The sequence below is a fragment of the Anolis sagrei genome, chromosome 2 (assembly GCF_037176765.1).
Source record: "Anolis sagrei isolate rAnoSag1 chromosome 2, rAnoSag1.mat, whole genome shotgun sequence".
Taxonomy (NCBI): Eukaryota; Metazoa; Chordata; class Lepidosauria; order Squamata; family Dactyloidae; genus Anolis; species Anolis sagrei.
This window is the reverse complement of record NC_090022.1, coordinates 262,216,239-262,242,299: the sequence shown is the minus strand read 5'-3', so window position 1 is coordinate 262,242,299 and position 26,061 is coordinate 262,216,239. Positions and strand designations below refer to the sequence as shown.

General features: G+C 39.8%; 1 protein-coding gene across 1 annotated transcript in view; it reads left to right on the top strand.

The window, feature by feature from the left end:
• The window catches only part of MRPS27 (mitochondrial ribosomal protein S27), a 65,453-nt gene that overhangs the window by 31,367 nt on the left and 8,025 nt on the right, over positions 1 to 26,061 (top strand). Inside the window, exons 5-10 of the mRNA XM_060761690.2 lie at positions 9,928 to 10,042; positions 11,802 to 11,880; positions 15,418 to 15,533; positions 19,714 to 19,816; positions 22,839 to 22,984; positions 25,419 to 25,565. Of these exons, the coding sequence (XP_060617673.2) occupies positions 9,928 to 10,042; positions 11,802 to 11,880; positions 15,418 to 15,533; positions 19,714 to 19,816; positions 22,839 to 22,984; positions 25,419 to 25,565 (706 nt within the window). The remainder of the gene's footprint in view (positions 1 to 9,927; positions 10,043 to 11,801; positions 11,881 to 15,417; positions 15,534 to 19,713; positions 19,817 to 22,838; positions 22,985 to 25,418; positions 25,566 to 26,061) is intronic.

Genomic DNA, 26,061 nt, shown 5'->3' with positions numbered 1-26,061 from the left:
TCGATAATTTGTGTAAATCTGATATGATTCCAGAAAATGGAATAGGCTTTGAATACTCATTATTTTATTTTAAGTGCTTTTCTTAAGGAGCATCATGTTACATACATCTCAAAGTTGATAACGAGCATCTAGTGGAGCCATGATTTTCACACTTAATTTTTAGGCAAATGTAGCTCTACCCTGATCATATACAGAAGCAATGCCTGAGAGTTGTGTTGTCGGGTTAGAGTTGCAGCACTCTGGCTAGCTCCAAGCAAACAACTTTCCCTACTCAACTGCGGCTTTCTTTTTATCCTTCTTGGAGAAGAGACTACCTCTCCCAGGTTCTGAGCAATTCCAGAATAACTGTGAATCTTGAAAGGCAAGTCTTCTGGCCTGAAGAATTCAAGTCTGCACTTTTCACACACAGGACTGTCTCTTTCTGGGTCAAAGTAGCTCTAGTGTAAACCCAGGGATGAATACCTTTGAACTGCTCTTTCCTGCTGGATAGAGAAGTTTGAAACTACATTCCAGTTCAGTGGCTCTGAGGGTCTGCTGTATTGATTCACTGTGCATTAATATTAAAGAAGACAAGAATTAATACTAGGCTTATCTCTCTGTTTGTAGGACTGTGTGTGATTAGAATCTGGAAGAACATAGGTAGCTAAAAACCACAGGGAAACCCTCTAGTCTTTCCATGTGGTACATAAGAACTGCTGGAGTTTGCCATTTCATTTTCTTCTGTTTTTATCCCTTGGCTTATCATAGCTGTCTTTCGGTAGTATTAGAGCAAAATCTACCAAGTACTGTTCTGTATAAGCCTCTATTCCTATCAGTATGTCTGTGAAGGAAGAGAGATTAGTGGCATACATCTTTTCGTTCCTCTTGTCTCCCTCTGGACTCAGAATATACTTCATGGCCTAATGATATATCCTGTTAGTATTTCTGTCAGAAACTCTATTGTTGAATTCAGTTGTATAAAAAGTCATCAGGTATGGTTGTATGGGTATGTATAACAAAGAAACAAACAAAAAGCACCCAACCATCCAATTTTGGAATGCACTATTCAAGCAGTTGTCATCCCCAAGTCATGCCATACCCATCTCCTAATCTTTTTTAAACATCCCAGATCTCAGGCCATTACTCTGCCAAAATGGTGAGCAAAAGTAATACACCTCATCTGAGAAATTACTGGAAAACAGCTCATCACCCACCCACCCCCACCCCCGAACAAAATAGGTCTAGTCACCCTTCAGGAGTGCAGCCTTCTGAATGTTTGTACTTTCTTGCACACGCATCACTACTAATAGCAATCAAGGTAGAATACTCTGTGGTGATATCCTGTCAAAAGGAAGATAGATTCGCATAGTCTAATGATACCATAAAAGAACATTTGTTTGCACAGATGCCTTGCTTTATTTTTTACTGCTAAGAGATGAGATTGTCTAGCTCAATGGTTCTCAACATCTACCAGATGTTTTGAACTTCGATTCCTAGAGGCCTCAATCAATGGGAACTAAAGTAAAAAAAATCTGACCACAAATTCAAGACTGTTATACTAGAGCTTCTTCAGTTCTTCAGTGTTTGTCTTTGACAGTGATCCACATATGTTCACAAAAGTCATGCTTTTAGTGAGATCTTTTACCATCTGTATGCATACCTTAGCTATTTGCCTGACATTACAAAACAACACTTGATGTTTCCGTAATTGGAGTTATGACCACTATGGCTTTTCCTGCCATTGCAGTTTGTTTCATCCATTGCTGCCATTGAAGAATAATCTCAGAAGTCATCGAATCATAGAATCAAAGAGTTGGAAGAGACCTCATGGGCCATCCAGTCCAACCCCCTGCCAAGAAGCAGGAATATTGCATTCAAATCACCCCTGACAGATGGCCATCCAGCCTCTGTTTAAAAGCTTCCAAAGAAGGAGCCTCCACCACACCACGGCTCTCACAGTTAGGAAGTTCTTCCTCATGTTCAGATGGAATCTCCTCTCTTGTAGTTTGAAGCCATTGTTCCGCATCCTAGTCTCCAAGGAAGCAGAACACAAGCTTTCTCCCTCCTCCCTGTGGCTTCCTCTCACATATTTATACATGGCTATCATATCTCCTCTCAGCCTTCTCTTCTTCAGGCTAAACATGCCCAGCTCCTTAAGCCGCTCCTCATAGGGCTTGTTCTCCAGACCCTTGATCATTTTAGTCGCCCTCCTCTGGACACATTCCAGCTTGTCAATATCTCTCTTGAATTGTGGTGCCCAGAATTGGACACAATATTCCAGGTGTGGTCTAACCAAAGCAGAATAGAGGGGTAGCATTACTTCCCTAGATCTAGACACTATGCTCCTATTGATGCAGGCCAAAATCCCATTGGCTTTTCTTACTGAAAAGCATAAGAAAAGGCTTTTTACCTAATGGCTGTGATACTGTTTACTTACAAGAATTATTGATCTGGATTCTTTTCCCCCTCCCTTCCTCCCTCCCTCCCTCCCTCCCTCCCTTCCAATACAGTTTTCTCTGGTTACCAAGGAATAAATCTTCATTCAGATCCTACAAACATTGGTTCCTTACATAAATTCAGGCTGTGGGATTACATTGTAAGAAGACACCATAAAAAGAAGGAAGTAAAGATTGAAAAAGAAGACAGTTGTGGAACTGTCTCTTGAATATACCCTGTAATGTTGCCTCTTGAATGAACAAAAGGAGATATGCTCCAGTCTTGCAGATAATGATAAAAATAAATAAATCTGTTGGAAGTGTGAACTACAATAATCTCAGAGGAGCTATTTTCCCAGCCTGGAAAGCAACATGCTGGGTGGGAACTGTTCTCTGTAATCCAGTTTTAGACTGATACGATTGTATTGAAAAGTATAATAGTTTAACATATATGAGCATGAACATTTTTTACAAAAAGGTAGAGAGTATAATATATCTGAACTCTCTGCAGTGCTTTAGCAGGACAGTTCTTTCTGTGTCTCTTCCTTTTTTATCCTGTGTCTAGGCTATTTTTATCACTCAGGGAGATAGATGAAGCTTGGGATGGTGTGATGAGCATAATCTACAATGACCTGGTTTTGAGTTTATGGTCAACTGAACCTGGGTAGCTCGGTTTTTAGGCAGGATTTGTACAACCACTATCAACCATTTATCTGCTGAGATGTTAGTGGGTGCACCTGCGTTGTCTAATTAATACAGCTCATTGCTGTTATATCCCAGGATTTATAATTTGGTGAGGCTCCATCTGTCTTTGGCAGAAAAGGCTCAAGACATTGTAAAACTACAATAACCATGGTTCCACAGGATAGAGCCATGGCAATTAAAGTGATGTCAAATTGTTTTAATTCAACAGTGTAAATGCAAGCTGTGTTTTCCTATTTATTTGTATAGTTCTACCTTTCACTGTTAGAATCATAGAATCGTAGAGTTGGAAGAGTCCTCATGGCCATCCAGTCCAACCCCCTGCCAAGAAGCAGAAAAATCGCATTCAAAGCACCCCTGACAGGTGGCCATCCAGCCTCTGTTTAAAAACCTCCAAAGAAGGAGCCGCCACCACACTCCAGGGCAGAGAGTTCCATTGCTGAACAGCTCTCACAGTTTTGAAGTTCTTCCTAATGTTCAGGTGGAATCTCCTTTCCTATAGTTTGAAGCCATTGTTCTGTGTCCTAATCTCCAGGGCAGCAGAAAACAAGCTTGTTCCCTCCTCCCTATGACTTTCCTTCACATATTTATACATGGCCATCATGTCAGATAGGCACCTGTCCCTTAAAAGATGAAGACCACGTCACATAAGAATAGCTTCAATTAAGCAAGCTACAGCCCTAAGTCTGAAAGAGTTGTGCAGGGCTGTTGACGATAAGGTGACTTTCGTTCATAGGTTCACCATAAGTCAAAGTCAACTCAGCAAGGGACCTATTACACAATATTCCAGCCCCCCTTAAGGAATACATCACAGATTTTGTTTTTCTTTTTAAGAATCGCTTCACCTTTCAGAGTCAGTCAATTGCCACATGAAAGGTATCTTCTTCCACATGACATTATTCATTGCTTACCTCACCTGATCCATTTGCTTACCTCTTTCCTGATCCATTTCTCCACAACATCGCGATTGTAGTTGCTTCCATTTCCAAGGAAAGCAAATACCCGATGCAAATAGTGATCAGTATTTTTGTATTACAAAGCAATGTTTGTTTTTCTTTTGCAATTCCAATGCTGTAGAATGTTTTCTAAACTCTGTCCACCCAATTAAGATGGATGGAGTTTAGGCATTCTACAGCATGCCATGTCTGCACTATTGATATATAACTAATCTTAAGAACTTTTCCAGGAAAATGTGCTACATCCTTCTCAATCAGGCAGAGTCAAAATGGTAGCAGGCAATGATGTGGGTTTCTTGCAAAACAGTTTTTCCCTGAAGAAATGCTATGAATCAATGATAAGCAATTTTACATGTTCATATGATTTATGTTAAACAAAGAAGACTCGAAATTTATGTCGTAATTTTTTGTACTATATAAATATCTCGTAGGTTTTTTTCTAATCCACGAATTTTTAAAATTCATTGTAAAATATAGACAATAAAGCACATTTACAATTCAATCCAGTGTATGCATGTTTATGCATAAATAGATCATGCTGGGTTCAGTGCGAATAGCTTAGGAAATGAGTGTAGGATTGTCACCTCAGTGTTTAAAAAAGAAATCAAAACCTAAACTTCTAACTTGTTATCGGCTCAAATTAAGAGAGAGCATATTGAAAACTATCCATAGATGGTCTTATTGCACACTCAAGTTGCACAGGGCCAATGATGGAGTATCAAAAGTATGTTGGAGAGGATACACAGGTTTAGGAAATTGAAACCATGTGTAGCTGTTATGTCCAAGGATATGAAGATTTTGGGAAGAGGTCTTAATTTGGATGAGCTGAATTACAGGATAAAGAGTCCACTTTTGAGGGGCATTATTGCTTATCTTTATATAAAAACAAAATTGAACCTCTACTAAATAAAAGCTTTATATAATGTATGGCATACACTACACTGATGGAAATAGTCAAAATTCAGGAAAATTAGAGAAGTTATCAATACAGAATTGATTAAACAGAAGATAGACTATAATTTTATCTGAAAAATTAACATTCAAAATAAGATTAGAGAGAGGAGAAATAGAAGAGAATTTGTTTGAGGTTCTATTGTATTTATCCGTTTATGTGCCAGAGGATTCACAGATTTAAATCACCCTTAGATCTGGGGAAAATTTGGATAAAAGACTAGAGGAAGACAATTGAGTAAAGGATCATTTATTAGTGAGAGGAATGATGGAGACGTAGTTTGTAAAGATGTCAAGATGTTTATCATATTGTCTAGGGCCCCCTGGTGATACATCGGGTTAAACTGCTGAACTTGCTAACCGAAAGATTGGCAGTTTGAATCTAGGGAGTGGGGTGAGCTCCCGCTGTTAGGCCCAGCTTCTGCCAACCTAGTAGTTCGAAAATGTGCAAATATGAGTAGATCAATAGGGAAGGGAATGGATCTCCATGCAGTCATGCTGGCCTCATGACCTTGGAGGTGTCTACGGACAATGCCGGCTCTTCGCCTTAGAAATGGAGTTGAGCACCACCCCCCAGAGTTGGACATGACTAGACTTAATGTTAGGAGAAACCTTAACCTTTTAATATATTTGTCTTTAAGTTTTTTCTTCTCTAGTTCCCTCAACTGTTTCTCACAGTGGTTGCTGGAACCCGTATTTACCCTTTTTAAAAAGCTTTTTCAGCTTGTTGATATTATTCCTAAATTGTGCCGCCAAAAACTGGACACAGTTCTTCATGGCTGAGTGAGGATTTGAGCCTGTATATTCCTGTGGGCTGAGAAAGGTGGTTTATAAATATGGTAAATAAATAAATAAAGTTGCTTAGGAAAACCTGATGGAATTCATGGGTTTTCACAAGTCAATAAGCAATTTGAAGGCATGGACACACATATAAAAACAGAGTGTGGCCACTGATGGGCTTTCACCAGGAAAACTCAACTTCACACAAATCTTACTTTCTCCAGTATTAGTTGACTCCTTAGTTGACTCCAGACCAGTATTGGGGGTTTTCTCCAAGTTGTCCAAATGACACTCTATTCTGGTATCCATTCTTATAACTGAGCTCCTAGATTTTAAGGTTTTTTAGTGCCTTTATTATTTGTTGCTGGTTGTATCTTGCTTTTTATGTGATGTTATTGTATTCTAAGCATTGTTTCGTGCACTGCACAGAGATTTCCACTTCTTGACTGGTCAAAAAGAGTGATAAATAAATAATCCATCATTCTGACAACTTGGGGCCTGATCTCTTGCCATGCCCCCCTCGAATTCAGAAAGGATATTCAGGATATTCAGAGATGCTTTCTTTTTGGAGACTGGATGAGAAGCTTAACTCTCCAACCTCTTATATGGCTAGTGAGCCAGTCAGTACCAATTAGATAATTGATTCATCAGAATATGATTCAATCCGATTGCCTGTAATTGATGCTTCCACCAAGAATTTTTGAGGCAGGTCCGTAATGAAAGAAAATATAGGCTGTTTCTCTCCTTAAAGTGACGAGTGTAGGGAAGCAATTAGATCAGCTAAATGGACATCCATAGCATGATGCTGAAAGTATGTCTCTTTTTAAAATATTACCGGAAGACTAATTTGAAAGGAGGGGAAGGCATTAGTCCACCACTTAGGACACAGCATGTATATGTATCCTTCACCCCTAGCTGTGTTTTCATTTAAAAGCTTCTATATTTGGCAACTGGATGTCTCTCAACACTAGACTGAAGCAGCCCCTCCCCCTTGACTTCGTAATCTCTATAGCTGTTCGCCATAAGGGACAATTCTCAGAAATGCACTGGGGGGAAGTGAAAGGGGTTGGTGGCTATAATAGTCTGGTAAATGTTCTGGAAAAGATGCTCATTCAGATGGAAGAGCCAATCCTGCCACTAAATGGTGCTGCAGTTTGGCTCCAGGCTGCGGCTAGCATCTGCGCATTAATGCAATTCATTCATCCTGATATTCTTCAGGAAGGAACTGTGGACTACAGTTCACTGCAGTGTAAATCAGATTGTGGGGAAGAGGTCTTTTTTTTTTTTTACTTCCCAGAATCTCCCAGGTTGGTGTCCGCATCACAATATAAAGGTAAAGGTTTCCCCTTGACATTAAGTCTTTTCGTGTCTGACTCTGGGGGGTGGCGCTCATCTCCATTTCTAAGCCAAAGAGCCTATGTCATCTATATAAAGTATATGAGAGGATACTACTAAATCAGTTAGGATCTCTTATTGAACCCCAGCGTATTGCACAACAAGCAGGGTTCAGACCAGGGAAAAACTGTACAGCCCAAATTCTTAATCTGACTGAGCACATTGATGAAGGATATGAGAAAGGTTGCATTACTGGAACAGTTTTTGTCAACCTTACAGCAGCCTATGACACGGTGCAACATAGGAAAATGCTGCAGAAAGTTTACCATATTACCTGAGACTATGATTTTACAAAAACTGTCCAGACTCTCCTAGAAAACATTCTAGGAGAGTCTATGCAGCTTCTACGTAGCTTCTATACCTGGCTACGTAGCTTCTACGCAGGCCCGTAGCCAGGATTTTGATTTGGGGGGGGGGGTGAGTTTGATTCGGGAGGGGGGCTGAGTACCAGTAAGGCCTTCTCGCAGACCACCATAAGAATTTCGAGGGGGGCTCAATCTAAGCCCCTCAATCTAAGAGGAGGCAACAGTGTGGTGGTTACACGAGCAATGTAATACATTTTTCTTTATCTGCTTCTAAAGCAATTGCCATCTTACTGTATGCCGGTTTCCAACATTAAATACCCTATTTCAGGTGCCTCTCAGTTTCAGAGTTCTGGGAAACTGGTCCCAGAAAAATATTCCCAGATTCAGATCTTAGAAAAGTTACCTTCTACATTTGCAGGGATTGTGCAGAAGAGGAATGTTTCTGTATTCTGGTTTAAATATAATAAATTCTGCCCTCTTGTTGTTTACTGTTTTTATTATTCTAAAACTCTACTCTGCAGCCCAAAGATCAAGGTACACGTTAAAGAGATTTCTTCTGCCACTGCCACACTCCTATAAGGGGATGTGATTACTTATGGCATTCTTTCCTACTGGGAAATATTGCAGTGCTTCTGCGAGCAGATAAAAACATATCAGACTAGACTTCAGCTATTTGAGTGTGTATTTTCTAACCTGGAATTAGCTACCAGTTGCAAACTAGTGTCCTTTGGGAATGTTTTAAGGGCCCGAGAGTTTATGAGAAAGAATTGGAGAACTTAAGATAATTGAATGTTTTTCCACAACCTAAACAAACATCTCCTTTTCCAAATCCTAGTTTGCAAGCCACTGGCATTCACTAGAAAGTACTTGCCTAGCCATAAAACCTTGTGGTGTTTCAACACTTCCTCTGGTTGCGTTTTTCTTTGGTATGTCTTTTGTCAATATCAGATGACTTTCTCTGAACTATAACTTTGGTTGACCAGAGTTTATCCCACAAGTTTTCATCCTTTGACCATCTATAGCTTGGCTTGCATTGCAGAAGCTGATTCCAAGGTCCAATGCCTAATACATGTTTTGTATATTGCTGACAAAAAAGTTTCTCTTTTTGGTGGAAGATTGCATTGCATCACTAGCAAAGTTTGCAAAAACCTTTTTGGTCTATTTTACAGCTCTGTATTTTTGCATGGCTTATACTGGAGCCCCCAGTGGCACAATGGGTTAAATTCTTGTGCTGGCAGGATTGCTGACCAAAAGGTCAGCAATTCAAATCTGGGGAGTGGGGTAAGCTCCCATCCGTCAACTCCAGCTTCTCATGCAGGGACATGAGATAAGCCTCCCACAGAATGGTAAAACATCTGGGCGCTCTCGGGCGATATCCTTGCAGGTGACCAATTTTCTCACACCAGATGCGATTTGTAGTTTCTCAAGTCACTCCTGACATGAAAAAAATGGCTTATACACTGCTCCCTAGGTAGTGATGGACAATGTACCCTGAAAATATATAGAGAAATTCAGAAATAGACCCATATGGGGAAAGCATGCATAAAATCTAATGGAATACTGGTAGATTTAGGAGAAGTAGAATACAGCATCCTTGAAGCGGGCATCTAATGTTTTGCCTGCCTCTTGATGGATCAAACTGATATAATTGAACTGTTATATTAATGTTCCAGTTCTAGTAACTGAAGACTGCTTCCTTTTAAACATTGAGTTGGATCTAGTACCTTTTACGGTTCTAACCTATTTTCTCCGATTTCAGTAGGTATTTTTGTTTGTTTTCTGTTTCTGTATTGGATAATGCATTCAACAGGAGTTTTTTAATTTTTGTTTTTGTTTGTTTGTTTGTTTTTGCTTCTGAGGTTTTCTTCACACTTTTGGTATAAAGCATAGATCATTAACATTGTATATCTAAAATGTCTAAAAGTGTGAATGAACATGTGTTTCAGATTTAATGTTTATGAAAATGGATTTCCCAGTTAACTGGGATTGCAGAGTCTCCAACTGAATATTGCCTTTGTAGCTAACCAAAGATTTTGTATCATTGTGTGTGAAACAGTGCTGATTCAGGCAACATATAGGGGTTCTCACACTACCTGCATCTACAAATACGCATGCAAATAAATTAAATTTACATGTGCAATGAAGGAGCACTTCATTTTGTTATGGAAAATAGTGAAACTAAATGTTAACTTTGTGTGCTTTGGTCCTAAAAATTATCCCAGAGGCCAAGGCCTCTGGTTACACCTGAGAAATTAGCAATTGGGTCTAAATTCTACATTTGGAAATCTCCATTGATGTATTGTAATTACGAGTAAAATCAGTATGTTGCCTTTTGTTCTGCTCATGTTTAATTAATGTGCCCATCTTGGAGGGCCAGCTTTTATTTTATCCTCTTAAATGCTTTATGCTTGTCTCATCATTTAGGTTTCGTCACAGCCCTAATTGCTTTTACTTAAGAGACTGGATAATCCACAGTTGGATCAGGCAATGCTTTAAGTTTGGTGCAAAGGACAAAGCCTTGTACACTTTACAGAATAAGGTAATATTTAGAGAAGAGACACTTTTTATGTGGTGTTAGGACATTCTTTTAATGGGCTACACTAGGAAGCTTGCGCTGGATTTGTTTCTTCTTTTCCATTCATTTTTAGAATAATAGTGTGCAATATTAATTAAAAAGGGCACACATTCTTTCAATCCCGTTTGGCACTGGAGAAAATCTAGCCAAAGTTTAAAAAGTCCCAACGATTCCAATGATAGCAACTCTGTCTATTGTTTCATGAAGTCTATGGACACAAAAACTTGTAATTCTGCCTAGATTGTTCCCTGTTTGTTAATAAATTATTTTATAAATCATTTAATTATTTCATTATTTTTGAATTAAACAAAAGTTCTTTGGATTTGTATTAGCATATAGCTCACATATAGCCGTCCCAAGTCCCTCTGGGGAGAAGGGGCAGGATATAAATAAATATTATGATTATTTATTTATATTTATTTGCTATATTTATACCCTGCCTTTCTCTACCCCAAAGGGGACTCAAGGCGGTTTACAACAAAGACAGCTATTCAGTGCCGACGATAATTATGATGATTATGATTATATATGTAAGGCATAAATGAAGATATGATATTTCCAATGAAATGCAGATTGTGTTCTATTTGTCTTTTTAGCTTAGACTGTAAGGGTAAGGTGGATAGTTTTTTCTATTGTACAGTATGACCCACTTATCTACAGACTCAATGCCCATGATTTTACTTACCTATGCTCCAGAAAACATTCGCCCATTGTTTGTAGCCCTCTTCTAAGTCATCCAGAGCAATTGTATGGTATGCTTCTGGCCCAGGGTTCACTATTATCATGGTTTCAGGTATCCATAGGAAGGTATTCCATAGGAAGATTCAGGTATCCATAGGAACACAGGGGTTTCTCTGTTTTGATGACTGATACTGAAATATTTTAATATCTGTGGTGAAATAAAGGAAGTGGGCTTTGATACTAAATAACGTTTTGGAGAAGTGACACAAGGGCATTCCCATACATCTGATGGTCGCAAACACAAACTTATTACCACAGTATGTGAACTGATAATTGGAATAAAAAATAGATACAATTAATGAGGTGTATTCTGTTTAAACAGTGTACTTTCCCCCAGTGTGTCAGGCACTAGTACCATTATAGGAGTGGTTCCCAACGTTCTGGGAGTTGGTCCAAAACACATGGAGACCCAAATATTGCTAGGTACCCATTGGAACTGCTCCCTTCCTAAAGTTCAAGACAATTCATCCAAACCAGAGGTTCTCGGCCATTGGTTCATTAGCATCCGTGAGATGTCTAGTTGAATTTCAGGGGTCTATGAACAGTTTGCAAAATAATAATAATAATAATAATAATAATAATAATAAATCCTCTGTCTGTGCAATTCAGTTTCCTTCCTATTCCTTTGAAAGTTTTCCTTTATCTGGAGAGAGAACCAGTAGCTTTCATCAGATTCTCAAAACAGGTTCATGACCCCAAAAAGAATCACTGAACTATAGACAGTCATTTGGAAGGCCAGTTTGTTTACTGCTTGCTTGACATTGTTTGCCTCTTGCCACGGGCTGATAACATTTTAGATGTTCCAAGCATATCTCCTGGTTTAATCACTGATAGCAGAACTAAAGTAGAAAACATTCAATCCTGATATTTTTTTCCCATCTTGGCAGATTGTATTATCTGTTCAGATCATGCTCCAATTTTCTGTAAGATGCCAGTAGTATAAGCTTTCCACATTTTTGTATTTTCTGTTCATTTATTCTAGGTACAATATGGAATATTCCCAGATAATTTTACATTCAATCTTTTATTGGATACTTTTATAAAAGATGGAAATTATGAAGGTAAGAAATAAAATATCTATTAATTGGTCATATATCATGTGCCTTCCTGTTATAAATGTCTAGAGTATTTCACTGAGTTGCGTCATATAAACTCTTCTGAATCGCTAAATAGACTTCTAAAATATTAATTGATGAAACCTCCTTCCCTAAATAGTTCTAGAGCCATTCATTCAAGCAATAAATCCAGTAATTATACAAAGTAATACAGTGAATTAGTTTGCCTTGAGCCACCGGTGACGCAATGGGTTAAACCTTGTGCTGGCAGGACTCAAGACTGACAGGTCGAAGGTTCAAATCCGGGGAGAGCGCAGATGAGCTCCCTCTATCAGCTCCCCATAGAGGGACATGAGAGAAGCCTCCTACAAGGATGGTAAAACACCAAAACATCTGGGCATCCCCTGGGCAACGTCCTTACAGGCAGCCAATTCTCTCACACAAGAAGCGACTTGCGGTTTCTCAAGTCTTTCCAGACACAAGGAAAAAAAGTTGCCTTAAATTTGAAGGTGGTGGAAGGGGGGCAAATGCAACACATTGGGTAAAAAAAATGGCATTTCCCCTCTAAAACATTTTATGTCTAGTGTCAAAGCATTTCTACCACTTGAGGAGAAGCTTGGATCAATTTACACTCAAAGCTAGATCTATACTGCCCTATATGCAAGGACCTGATCCCAGATTATCTTCTTATCCCAGATGATCTAGCAGTGTAGACCCATATAATCCAGTTCAAAGCAGATCATCATCATCTTTATTTATATCCCGCCCCCATCTCCCAAAAGAAACTTGGTGCAACTTGCAAGGCACTACAAGTGTTGTATATAACATAGACGGTACATGAGTACAACAACACTATCACATAAAAGTTATAAAACAACTATTAACACATAAAATAAAAACAGTTTGAAACACAGATAATCTGCCTTCAACTAGTTTAATCTGGTATCAGATCGTGGTATATGGGGCAGTGTAGATCCAACCCAAGAGAATCCTTTTTCTGAATCAGGTGAGAAGTAAGTAACTTTGCTTCATTCCCTGTTTGTAAAAATGAACCTCTCTTAAATCTAAAATAACCCAGGAAGATTGAAAAACATAAGAAATTTCAACTTTTGCAGGGGTGAGATTGGGGGGATGGTGTGTCCCTCAAAGGTCTCTTTAAGATTCATGTGGTTCTCTAGCTTCCACAACTGTCCACTCCATCTTAAAGACTTATTTGACAACTGTGGAGTTGGGATCTTGGGATGTGGCCCCCCCCCTCTCCCCCCCCCCCCCCCGGTAGCCAGAGATCATTCCTTAAGACAACAGGCCTCAATGCATTTCAGATGTGACTTTGGTGATCTCACTTATGGGTCAAAGAGCTGTGGTTCATCTCCTGTTTGACTAATGGAACACTTTTCTATTTGTCTGTTTGACTAATGGAACACAAATACTTATTATATTTCCTGGCTCAGAGTAGGGCTCAAAAGAAGATGCACTGCCTCAGGATTAACTTCAAAATGTGCAAATATATTCTTGTTGCAAATTATCAATTAAAGTTACAATATTAGGTCCAAAATTAATATTTCTTTAATTTATGCAATAGAAGGTGTCACTAGGGGACTCCTGCTCGACTCCTCGGCCATTGCACTGTGGAGTCCCGCAGGGCTCAATACTGTCCCCTATGTTGTTTAACATTTACATGAAGCCGCTGGGAGAGATCATCCGGAGTTTTGGGGTGCGATGTCATCTGTACGCAGATGATGTCCAACTCTATCACTCTTTTCCACCTACCACTAAGGAGGCTGTTCAGGTCATGAACCGATGCTTGGCCGCTGTCTCGGACTGGATGAGGGACAACAGATTGAAACTAAATCCAGACAAGACAGAGGTACTCCTGGTCTGTCGTAAGACCGAACAGGGTACGGGGTTACAGCCTGTGCTGGACGGGGTCACACTCCCCCTAAAAGCTCAGGTACGCAGTCTGGGAGTTCTCCTGAGCCTGGAACCCCAGGTCTCAGCGGTGGTCAGGGGAGCTTTCGCACAATTAAAACTTGTGCGCCAGCTGCGTCCGTACCTTGGGAGGGCTGACTTGGCCACGGTAGTACACGCTTTGGTTACATCCTGCTTAGATTACTGCAACGCTCTCTACGTGGGGTTGCCTTTGAAGACTGCCCAGAAGCTGCAGCAAGTCCAACGTGCGGCAGCCAGATTACTAACGGGGGCTGGGTACAGGGAGCACACCACTCCGCTGTTACACCAGCTCCACTGGCTGCTAATTAGCTTCCGAGCACAATTCAAAGTGCTGGTGTTGACCTATAAAGCCCTAAACGACTCCGGCCCTGTTTACCTCTCCGAACGTATTCTCCCCTACGAACCATCAAGATTACTAAGATCATCTGGAGAGGCCCTGCTCTCGGTCCCACCAGCCTCGCAAGCGCGGCTGGTGGGGACGAGGGACAGGGCCTTCTTGGTGGTGGCCCCACGACTCTGGAACTCTCTCCCTCTGGAGGCCAGAACCGCCCCATCCATCCTAACATTTAGGAAACGGGTGAAGACGTGGCTGTGGAGTCAGGCCTTCGAGGAATGAGACAACACCATAGGACTCTGGATGGAAGTGGATATAGATCCATCTTATTAGGGCGACTGACCACTGTAGTTTTATATTTAGTGTTTTTAAAGTTGTTTTGTAATTTGTGATATATGATATTTTAATGAATGTATATGTTTTTATGGCTGTAAACCGGGCTGAGTCCCTCGACGAGGTTGAGAAGCTCGGTATACAAAACTGTGAAATAAATAAATAAATAATAAATTGTCTTATGCCTGTTATGACAGGTTGTGCTTTTTATTGAATTTTTCGTTTGTTAAGTTATAATTCATATTTATATGTTGGGTTGTATAAATTTTGTTAGCATTGATGTATTGTTGTTGTATTTGGGCATTGACTGTTTGCCTTTCATGTTTGGAATCCGCCCTGAGTCCCTTTGGGGAGATAGAGTGGAGTATAAAAAATGTTTTGTTATTATTTATTATTATATTCTTTTCTGGCTGTATTGTTATCATATGATTTGAGTCTCTATAGAGTCAAAATCGTAATGTATGTATGTCATTTGAAAACACTGTGGAATGCTTAATGTCAGTGAGGTCAATGTCTTGGCAAACCCACCATTTCAAAATGATTTTATTATTGGATTGCTGTGAGTTTTCCGGGCTGTATGGCCATGTTCCTGAAGCATTCTCTCCTAATGTTTTGCCCACATTTATGGCAGGCATCCTCAGAGGTTGTGAGGTCAGTTGGAAACTAAGTGAGGATTATATATCTGTGGAATGTCCAGGGTTGGAGAAAGAACTCTTGTCTGTTGGAGGCAAGTGTGAATGTTGCAATTGGCCAGCTTGATTAGCATAGAATAGCCTTGCAGCTTCAAAGCCTAGCTGCTTCCTACCTGGAGGCATCCTTTGTTGGAGGTATTTTAGCTAGAGGTGTTTTCTCTGGAATTCCCCTGGGTTTTTTTTTTTAGTGTTGTTCTTTATTTACTATAAACATTTGTTTGTTCAATTGTTTAGATGCTATGGCTGTGGTCACTGAGATCATGATACAGGAAAAATTTGAGGAAGTGTCTACACAGCTTCTCTCGCTCTATGTCATGTACAAATATTTGGCAACCAAATCAGAATTAACGGTAAGCTATTTGCATAACGAACTTGTGTTGCTGTAGTTTAAGTGGTAGAACATTGATGTAGTTCAGACACAGCATTCCTTGTCTTCCAGACCATGCTATGTAGCAGTGGCCCTCAACCATTTCTGTTTTAGATTTTTAAGTACCAGTAAGTAACATGGCCCAAAGTCAAGGATTCAGATCAAAGATAGAGAAAAACTGGATCAGAGGATTAGGAATATGATTGAAACTGGTCTACCCCAATCCTTTCCTTTCTTCTTTGAATGAGCAAAATGTAGTTTTACAAAAATATACTTTTTGAATATATTTTAAAATATATATATATTTTAAATATACTTTGTAAATCATGAATTAATGTTAAAATATTGGGTCTTTATCAGTCCCAAAACTGAATATTTAATTGCTCTGTCACATTTTCCTGAATAGAATCGAAGGCAGTTCAGACATCAATTAAAACAAGGTTCTTAAATTAAAAGTGAAATGTGTTAACACACAATGAAATAGGTTACCATATTAAAAACATAACATGCTTTAAAAAGACTGCAAATAGTTTCATTCACATGGCAGCCCCATCCTGAGGAACTATATTAACTAAATGCTTGACCGGTGTTACATTTGGAAACTTTCTATCCAAATATTACAGTGCTAAAGGGAAAAGATAATGTGTAATAAGGTTGAGAGAGCTGTGTGTTTTCCTTTAATGTCCAATCCATACAAATGTGATGTTTAGTACTTGCCCCAACCCCCTATTCCTGGTGGCGTAGTGGGTTAAACCGCTGAGCTGCTGAACTTGCTGACCTACAGGTTGGCAGTTTGAATCTGGGGAGCAGGATGTGCTCCTGCTGCAAGGCCCAGCTTCTGCCAACCTAGCAGTTCAAAAACATGCAAATGTGAGTAGATCTATAGGTACTGCTTCTGCAGGAAGGTAACAGTGCTCCATGCAGTCATACCAGCCACATGACCTTGGAGGTGTCTTCGGACAACACCGACTCTTCGGCTTAGAAATAGAGATGAGCACCACCCCCCAGAGTCGGACATGACTAGACTTAGTCAGGAAAAACCTTTAGCTTTACTAAACGTATGGTTCTTTTTATCTACATTTATTAATGTTAAATTTAGTACATTACAGCATCTTAGTGAGGCCAATCTACTTTGCGATTCTTTTTCATTTATGTCACATCTTCTGGTATCACTTGTGGTTTGTTTTTCATACACAAATTTATGTTCAATGGAATATCACCATGTCTCTATTCAGCCCCTGGCCACTGCTAATGAGGGTTAGAAAAATGCAGTGGTATTGGCAGAATTATAAAGTAAAACTCTGAATTTAGCATTGTCCCAGTTTTCTATTTGTGTCACCATAAGCGTGCATAATCATATGCAAACATTATCTCATCTTTGTATTTAACTATGTATAAAGAGAACAAATGGAAGAGTAATCATATATGATTCCAAGTTTTCTAGTTAGTGGTTTTCTTTGTTTTCTTTATACAGTGGACCCTTGGTATCTGCAGGGTTTTGGTTCCAGGATGCCCTGTGGATACCAAAATCCATGGATGCTCAAGTCCCATTATATACAACGTAGTAAAATGGTATCCCTCATATAAAAAGGCAAAATCTGAATTTTTAAAAATATTTTCAAGCTCTGGTTGGTTGCATCTATGGATGTAGAATCTGTGGGTATGGAGGTCTAACTGTATGCCTAGGTGAAATAAAATATATTTTACGTTCCCATTTTCCCTTTTATATGCGTAAAGTATTTAAGAAGACAGATTTATTAGATGGGAATAATCTAGATCTTTAATCTAGAAACTACCTAAAATTGGAAATGTCACAGAGTGTGATGTTACGCTCACCATGATTTCAACATCAGATTAGTCTTTACCCTTCTCCCTACAGCTATCCTCCCTCTCTCTGTCAAGAGATCTCAAGCTGGTTTACAATCACACAATCCACCCATTTAAAACTGTGAGGCTAGTTAAATTATTTTTAAAGGCTTAGGATCATAACGTTGGAAGAGACCTCATGGGCCATCCAGTCCAACCCCGTGTCAAGGAGAAGGAAAATGGCATTCAAAGCTTAATACACATTAAACAATTTAGAAAGGCAGATCAATAGAATTAGGATAGTTTTCCGCAAGATAAAGTCCATCTACATGTGAAAATTTCATTACAATCAATAAGACCCCAAAGGTTTCATGGAGAGCCATGTTTTCACTTGACACCAGAACATAGCAGTGTTGGCACCAGTTGGACCTCTAAAGGGAGGATGTCCCATAACTGGGTGCCACAGCAGAGAGGGCTCTCTCCCATGTCCTCCCAAAGCTTATTGCCTTGACTGATGGAACACCAAAGAGAGCCCCTCAAGCAGACCTTAAAGCTCAGGTGGGAACCTAAATAGAAGGGCGCTGCTTGAAAGTATGAAGGTCACAAGGCATTACTAGTATCTTCAGTTCAGAATGATGAAGAGACGGCACTTTTCTTCTTTTCAATATATATGCCTCTGCTGTTTATGTTACTTTGTTATATTACTATAGCTAGCTGCTATCGAGTACAGGCTTCCCCGAGGAATAAACATCTGACTTACAAACAACTCATAGATGATAACAACAACAACAACAACTTTATTTTTATACCCCACAACTATCTCCCCAAAGAAACTCGGGGCAGCTTACATGGGGACCAAGCTCAACATACAGCAAAATTTACCAGCTTAAACATAGTTTTAGGAGCCCCCGGTGGCACAGTGGGTTAAACCACTGAACTGCTGAACTTGCTTATGGAAAAGTCGTAGGTTTGAATCTGGGGAACGATGCGAATTCCCACTATTAGCGCTAGCTTCTGCCAACCTAGCAGATCGAAAACATGCAAATGTAATTAGATCAAAAGGTACCGCTCTGGCAGGAAGGTAACAGCACTCCATGCAGTCATGCTGGCCACATGACCTCAGAGGTGTCTACGGACAACACCGGCTCTTCGGCTTAGAAATAGAGATGAGCACCAACCCCCAGAGTCAGACATGACTGGACTTAATGTCAGGAGCAAACCTTTACCTTTAAAACACAGATAAAATATAATAACACAGTTAAAACATAATAACATATAAAATACCATAAACAATCTAACTAAAGCAATTGAAAACAGCAATCGTAGAACATCGTAAAAGTGTATCAAACCAACCTCAACAACCAGTAACGAGGAATATGGTGGGCATAATCAGTTTAGAGAGAGCAGTGCATAGAATGGGGGTGAAGCAACAGGAAGTGAGAGAAATCTACCCCTCAGAAAGGAAATTCACTCCTGAAAGAGTTATCATGGGGGAAAAGTGCCTCCACTGAAGCTTTCTCAACAACCCTGGTTTCCACAACAAGACAGTTTTTTCAAAATCCATTTATCACAGGGACAGAAAGTGTGATGAATTATGTTTTTATGATGTTGTGTATGTATTTTTATTTTAACCGTGTTTGACTGGGCTTGGTCCCCATGTAAGATAACCCGAGTCCCTTCAGGGAGATGGTGGCGGGATACAAACATAAAGTTATTATTATTATTATTATTATTATTATTATTAACTTGGAGGCTGCCTACTGTATATTGGATAAGGGGAGGGAGTATGAAAATTGGTATCCTGTATGCTAACTCTGAGAATCAGTGGAAGTAGAACTTGTTTAATGTTTGTTTTGCTTTTAAAAATATAGATGTGAATTTTCCTGATCAACAGAAAATATTCAAATAAGAGAAAGACCACATGTGTGCAGCCACCATGGCATTGTCCTCTACTTATCTTCCTTGTCAGTGTCAAACCCTTGTGTGGGCTGTACTGCTGACCTGTAGGTTGGGTTGCTGACTTGAAGGTTACCAGTTCAAATCCACAAGACGGGGTGAGCACCCCTCTGTCAGCTCTAACTTGCGGGGACATGAGAGAAGCCTCCCAACAGTATGGTAACACATCTGGGTGTCCCCTGGGCAATGTCTCTGTAGACGGCCAATTCTCTCACACCAGATGTGACATGCAGCATGTTCTCAAGTCACTTCTGACACAATAAAAAAGTGTCAAGTGTAGCTCATAGAAGAATAATTATGGCAGAGAACACATAAGGCATGGTAACAAAAGCCAAAGCATTGCCAGATGTACCTCATGTTGTTTTATCATTTTTTTCAAACAATGTTTGCTCTGTTTTTAGTGGGAAGAAGAGAAAAATCTTGGTGCATCCCTCTTGATAACAGGGTTGAAACAGAACAACACTGTGGGATTCAGTTCTCAGCTTTATGGCCATGCACTTCTTGGTAGGTCTTAAAAGTATTTAATTAAAGTATTTCTTACTGCTTTATCGATTAGTTCAGAACAGCTAGAGTAAAGCAAATTCTTCAATTAAATTCTAATATAGCCTTTGATGTGACAAAATTGAAACTCAATCAAATTTACCACGCCAGCATACAAACAAAGCAATGTGAGGCCCAGAAAATCAATCAGGTATTCTGAGCCTTCCTGTTGAATGCTTGAAAAGAGCCAAAGGCTCAGCTATAGCGTCTACTTGTCTCTCTCTCTAGCCCATAGCCCAACCCCAGAGGCAAGGAAGCCTTACCTTAGGAATCCATAAGTTATAGTGAGTGCAGGAATATATATTTTTGACACAAAGAAAGAGCCTTTTGGAGTCATTGACCTGGTTCAGTTCCCTATTGTTGTTGTTTATTTGTTCATTCGCTTCCGACTCTTTGTGACCTCATGGACCAGCCCACGCCAGAGCTCCCTGTCGGCCATGGCCACCCCCAGCTCCTTCAAAGTCAAGCCAGTCACTTCAAGGATACCATCTATCCATCTTGCCCTTGGTCAGCCACTCTTTCTTTTTCCTTCCTTTTCCCCCAGCATCATTATCTACTCCAAGCTTTCCTGTCTTCTCATGATGTGGCCAAAGGACTTCATCTTTGTTCCCTAGTCTAGTTCCCTAGTTCAGGCCTAAATCCAGGTCATGCTAAGAGACTTCTATTAGTACTACAAGCCTACTTTCCCTCCTCTCCTAATTTCAGCTTTCCATTCTGCCCAAAAGTCTTCTCTTGAGGGTTCTTCCTACCCGTCAGAATAAATGTTGATGATGCACAGAGGGCTGCAGAGAGGATAGAGAATTACTACAATTCTCTGAGCACAATACCATTGGCTTACATCTTCAGTATCCTTTAAATGTTTTTTATTAATTTATTTCATGCAAGGTTAAACAATCCTGTGTTGGTCGTGTCCTCCTTGGAAAGAGTTTTTCCACTGGCAGATTACATTTGAGTGTGAGACAGTTTTGGCTCAGAGTGTCAGACAGTTGCCCTCTCCCTGCGTATCATAATTTGTTAACAACAGCTAGAGCGCCTGTGAAGTGACAGGCTGAGGATGCTGATTCTAATTGTGCCTGACTGAAAGACAAAAAAAGGGGGAAAGTCCAACCATCCAGATTATGATGGAATAAAGAACAAAGCTATAAACAAACTGGCAGCAGGTTTTCCCCGGAAGTATTGGTTTGCCATTCACTTGAGGTGCCAATATACATCTACTTTTCCCAGTACTTTCTCCATCTAGCATGGTCAGCACTTTAAATGCAGCCTGAATAATATGGGAAAACATATCACTTAGGAAAACATGTTACTTGCTGTGTGTTGCCTCCTTCGACATTGGCATTCAGGTCAAAAGCTATTTTCTGCAATGTCACACGTTCTGAATTCTTGCCAATCCTTGTGGAGTAGACTGCTGCAAAGAGTGAAGGATGTCTGTAGGTATCTCCTGGCCTCTGGGCACCTTAGCAGTTTATATTTAGCCTTAGCTCAGTGGACTATTTGTTTGCGCACACAGTCCTATAGTTCTCCATAGGCTCCCGGCTTGGTGAAGGTGTGTCGCACCCATTTCCAATGTTAGAGTTACCTTTGTGATTGAACTAGACAGATAAAGGTGATAACAGTCTCCAGTAAAGGAAGCAAATCCACATTTTTTTAAAAGCATTTTACATCAAATATCAGGTTTTAGTAGCATGGTAGCACAGGATCTGAGTCCTGCTAATAAAGAGTTGTACAGCCAACACTGTCTAGTGGTTAGAGTGTTGGTTTATGACTGGAGACGAGGGTTCAATTCCCCACTTGGCCATGGAAACCCACTGAGTGATCTAGGATGAGTCATACAATCCCAGCCCCAGAAATCCTCATGATAGATTCATCTTAGAATCTCCATAGGCCAGAAATAAACTTGAAGGCACACAGCAACAATACATTTTAACTCTTCAAATATTCAGATTTGAAAAAAATCACATGTCATGGTTTTAAAACAAGGGGGAAAATGGCAAACTTCAGTCTGAAAGAAGTAATTGGTGTAATTCCCCGCCCTTACAATTCTGGGGGTGGGAAGGACAGGATATAATTGTCTGAAATAAATAAATAATAAATATATGAAAACACAGATATATTAGTCTTGTTGTGTGTCAAGTTGGATTCAGATAAGCCCTCATTCTGTGCCTTTAAAATGCAGTTATTATGTCATGTGCAAATGTAAGATCAGTTTACAAATTTTAATTTGATTCATTTTATCCATTCATTCATTCAGTTTTCCATCTTTCTCATAGCATTGCTATAATCAGCTTATTACAACTTTATGTTACAAATGTTAAAAACATTTGAAGAATTCTATTTTTAAAAACACATAATAATATTATTGTTCTATCCCTGAGCTCCCATTCAGTACAAAACTGTGCATGTTTTTAATGTTGCTTGTTGTTCCAAAGTCATTGGTGCTCCAAAGCTCTTGACAATTCAGAAAATTAAATATAGTTTATGCATAAAGTGAAACAGAGAGCAGTTCATACAAAAATGTTTAAGACTGTTCTCCTCCTTTAGTGGTAGGCTTGGTGATATTCCTGAAGATCCTTTGTCTTTCATGCACTTTGGTGCATCTGAGATGCACTTTGGTATCAGATGCAGAAAAACACAAGAGGTGGCAAGAAGCAGGAAAGCCACAGTCTGGGTGATGCCAAATTGAGAATTATGGTTGAATTATTCAACTTTTTCCTTCACTGCAATCCAGGTGAAAATTGCCCTATCACCACCATTCCTGATAGATTTCTTTCTGAAGTTAATTTTAGGCACGAATGGGACCTTCCCAGAAGTTGAGTGTCTAGTGAGAAATGTTGTCCTTCCTAAATCCTGTGCCTACCCCTTACTATTTAAAACACACAATAGTTATTTCATACCTAATGGGCCTAAATATATATTTTTAAAAGTTATCTATGTTTTCTGCTTTAAATGGTGCACAATAACTTTCTGGGTGGATGTTTTCTAACAGGAAAGGGGGAGCTGCATCATGGGCTGCGAGCCGTCTACCGAAAGATGCCCCTCATGTGGACCCCTGGGTACCTGAACAGAGCCTTGCAAGTGATGGAAAGTGTGGCCTTGCTTCCTGACAACAATGTCAAGCTTTGCAAGGAAGCTGTAAGTGGAAAGGCAAAGGGGTTGAGAAACATGTGTATAATCAAAAGTAGAGAACCAGCCTGGTTGCAGTTGGCCCTATTTCCTCTTCATGCACTGTTATTCTAAATTTAACTTCTCCAGAATCTTTCCCTGTTTCATATTGTTTGAACATACATTGAATTTCTTGTATTCCATTGGTGTTTCTTTGCGTGTCACAAAATAAACATTGGTTGAGACTGCATTAGAGGCTGCAGTTCGATATGTAATAATGTCTTCACCTCACCATTCTAGTCCATTGCAAGAGTGTTTATTGAGGCCTCCTCTGCAGTGCCTTGTTGTGCAGTAGGAATTCCCACTGTGCAATGAATCTCATAGCACTCTTATACCATTGTTACCTCCGTTTTCATAATTGTCTGAGAGACATAGGCACATCTTCCCTCCTGATACCAGCATTGCGCAATGTCACATTTCACCATTAGGTGATCATTAATCGGTTCATGGTGACATAAATATCTAACAGTTTGCAGGTGTACTTTCTGCAAAATCAGAAAAATATGACTTATGGAAGGGTAGACTCCCACAATTCCTGATCCTGCTTTTGACAGAACATCCAAAAGCTAGCAGACCTTCAATTTTCTTCCATTGCAGATCCTTGTGTTGTGTTTCTGAATCCCAGTTGCTAGAAAATGTCAGTCGGAAGGTGCTCTTGCCCTCATCGCCTGTGGAAGGTTTTCCGTAGACAAACACTGTCGGGGGGAAAGGATGCTGGGATTAATAATTAATTTATGGACAGCTTCATAAGGTCTCAGTGCAAATTTGCAGTAAGAACACATCACAGTAAAACCTAAGAAAATAATAACAAAATAAATAGTGTGTTGTTGAAGGCTTTCATTGCTAGAATCACTGGGTTGCTGTGAGTTTTCTGGGCTGTATGACCGTGTTCCAGAAACATCAGGAGAGAATGCTCCTGGAACATGGCCATAGAGTCCGGAAAACGCACAGCAACCCAAAATAAATAATACAATCCATTAAAACTAATTTGTTAAAACCAGATATACCTGGCAGTGCTAACAATCAGGAAAATGTCAAAACAAACAGCTGGGTTTTTAGTTAGCAGTGGAAATATCTATCACAGGAGGCTACCTAAATTTAGTTTCAGATGGAGGATAACAAAACAGAGAGCTCTTTCCTTCACACCACAATCAAGTGAGCCTCATTAGGTTTCAGTGCAGTGCAGAGACATCCCAAAGTGTAAAGCCTGGGAAGGAAGATATGAAAGTAGATGAGCCCCTTTTCTGAAACTGCAGTTCATGCCTCATGGGATTTAGTAGAACATTTTAGACTCACCCAGATCAACAGTCTGTGGTGTATTAAGACCATGAGAAGCAGATTCTTAACTGCTAAGATTTCTTTAACCATTTCTGCTCCATTAAATAAACAGTTATTTGGGAACAAGCTAGTGCACATTTGGGATCGTTTACACATTCATACGCACAATGAGAACTTGTGAATGGGATGCATAATGAGTGATTTTGGATGTGGCACTGATTCAAAGAAACGAGCAGCATGTTCCTTGGACTTCCTGAAATCCTACATTTCTGTCTTGTCTCAATTTGGATATTTGCATCTTTCCCAACCAAGAGAGACAGAAGCTGTAGATTCACTATGTGCCATTCCCTGACCTGGCAAGCCTCCTTTATTGCTTGTGATCAAATTGAGGGAACAAATAGATGACTGTATTGAAAATCAACTGAGACAAGATAAGCTCATGATGCATTTTGACTAAATAAGAGTGGCGATGCCTGTTATGCAATTGAAGCATACAGTAATCTCTTCCTCTTCAAGTAATCACTAGAATATTTCACTAATTTTCAGCAAAAGACTCTGCTCTGTCTGGAGCCGATAATGAAATCAATAGTCCTTTCAGAAAGGCCCAGCTTCATCGACCGTCTTTGATCTGCCTGCAGGCACACTCAAAAGAAAAGCTAAACTCACTTTTAAATTCCCAGAGCTTTTCCCCCACAACAGTTGTCAAATAATCCATTGCTGATCATTACACCACTTTTTGTTGGTGCATTGTTGTTTTTATATGTGATTTAGACTGCAGCAGACTGTCTGAGTTAAGCAACTGTTCAGCAGTTCATTCCAGGGAGGGGGAAACATGAATCGAAAGAGAAAATGATGAGTGCTGAAAAACCATGAATTTGCGTACGGCTGCTTGACATCCTATTTTCAATCCTCTAGCATTTTACTCTTGAGTGTTTTTCAACTTGACTTACGAGGCTAAGAAAGGTTTCTTTTTAAAATAATTGGTGTTTTCTCAGGATTTTAACAAGGATCCGCAGGCTCCAGAATGGTGCCCATGAGAGTGTCACATTGACCTCCCTTACAATTTTTGGACAGTATGACACTCTTTACAAGCCATTGACTATCTTTCCCCATTTCTCTTGCAAAGATGGATGTTTTGGCAGCCATTTTGCAGAATGTTCCTGTAGCGGAAGCTTCTCAAGAGGACGCCAAGGATTCGGAAGAAACGCTGAAGCAAGCAGAATCTGAAGAAACAGAGATATCTCGACTGCCTGAGTACCTGCATCGATTTACGGTAAGCTGCTTCCTTCCTCCAGGGCATTAACTGGTTCGAGCTAGTTTCCACTGTTTGCAGTAAAAGGTATGCTTCCTTCTGCTTCTGCTGAGGCTCTTAGTGCTCCATCAGTAATGCACATCAGGGCTTTTTTTGGTTACTGAGTTCAGTTGTCCATCCCAAATAGAGTAGATCTATTGAAATAAAGGAGAACTTGGTAATAATTGGAGTTAACCCTGAGAGTAAATTATGTTCTCAGTCTTTCAGATGGGAAATCATCTTGTAAAAGCATGCTGCTGGGTCCCTGTCTTATTAAAATGTTGTTTTAGTGTTTCATACATCAGAATTAGTAAATGAAGTTGCTATTATCTAACATATAATACTGCTCCTGGTTACTAACTTGCTGTTCAGGGAAGTTCTGTATTTCATCTCTGCTCCTCTAGGAAAGATCTGTTGCCTTTTCTACATGCTAGCTTAGAGAATGTGAAGGAACCGCTAGGCTAAGCTGGCCCTATGG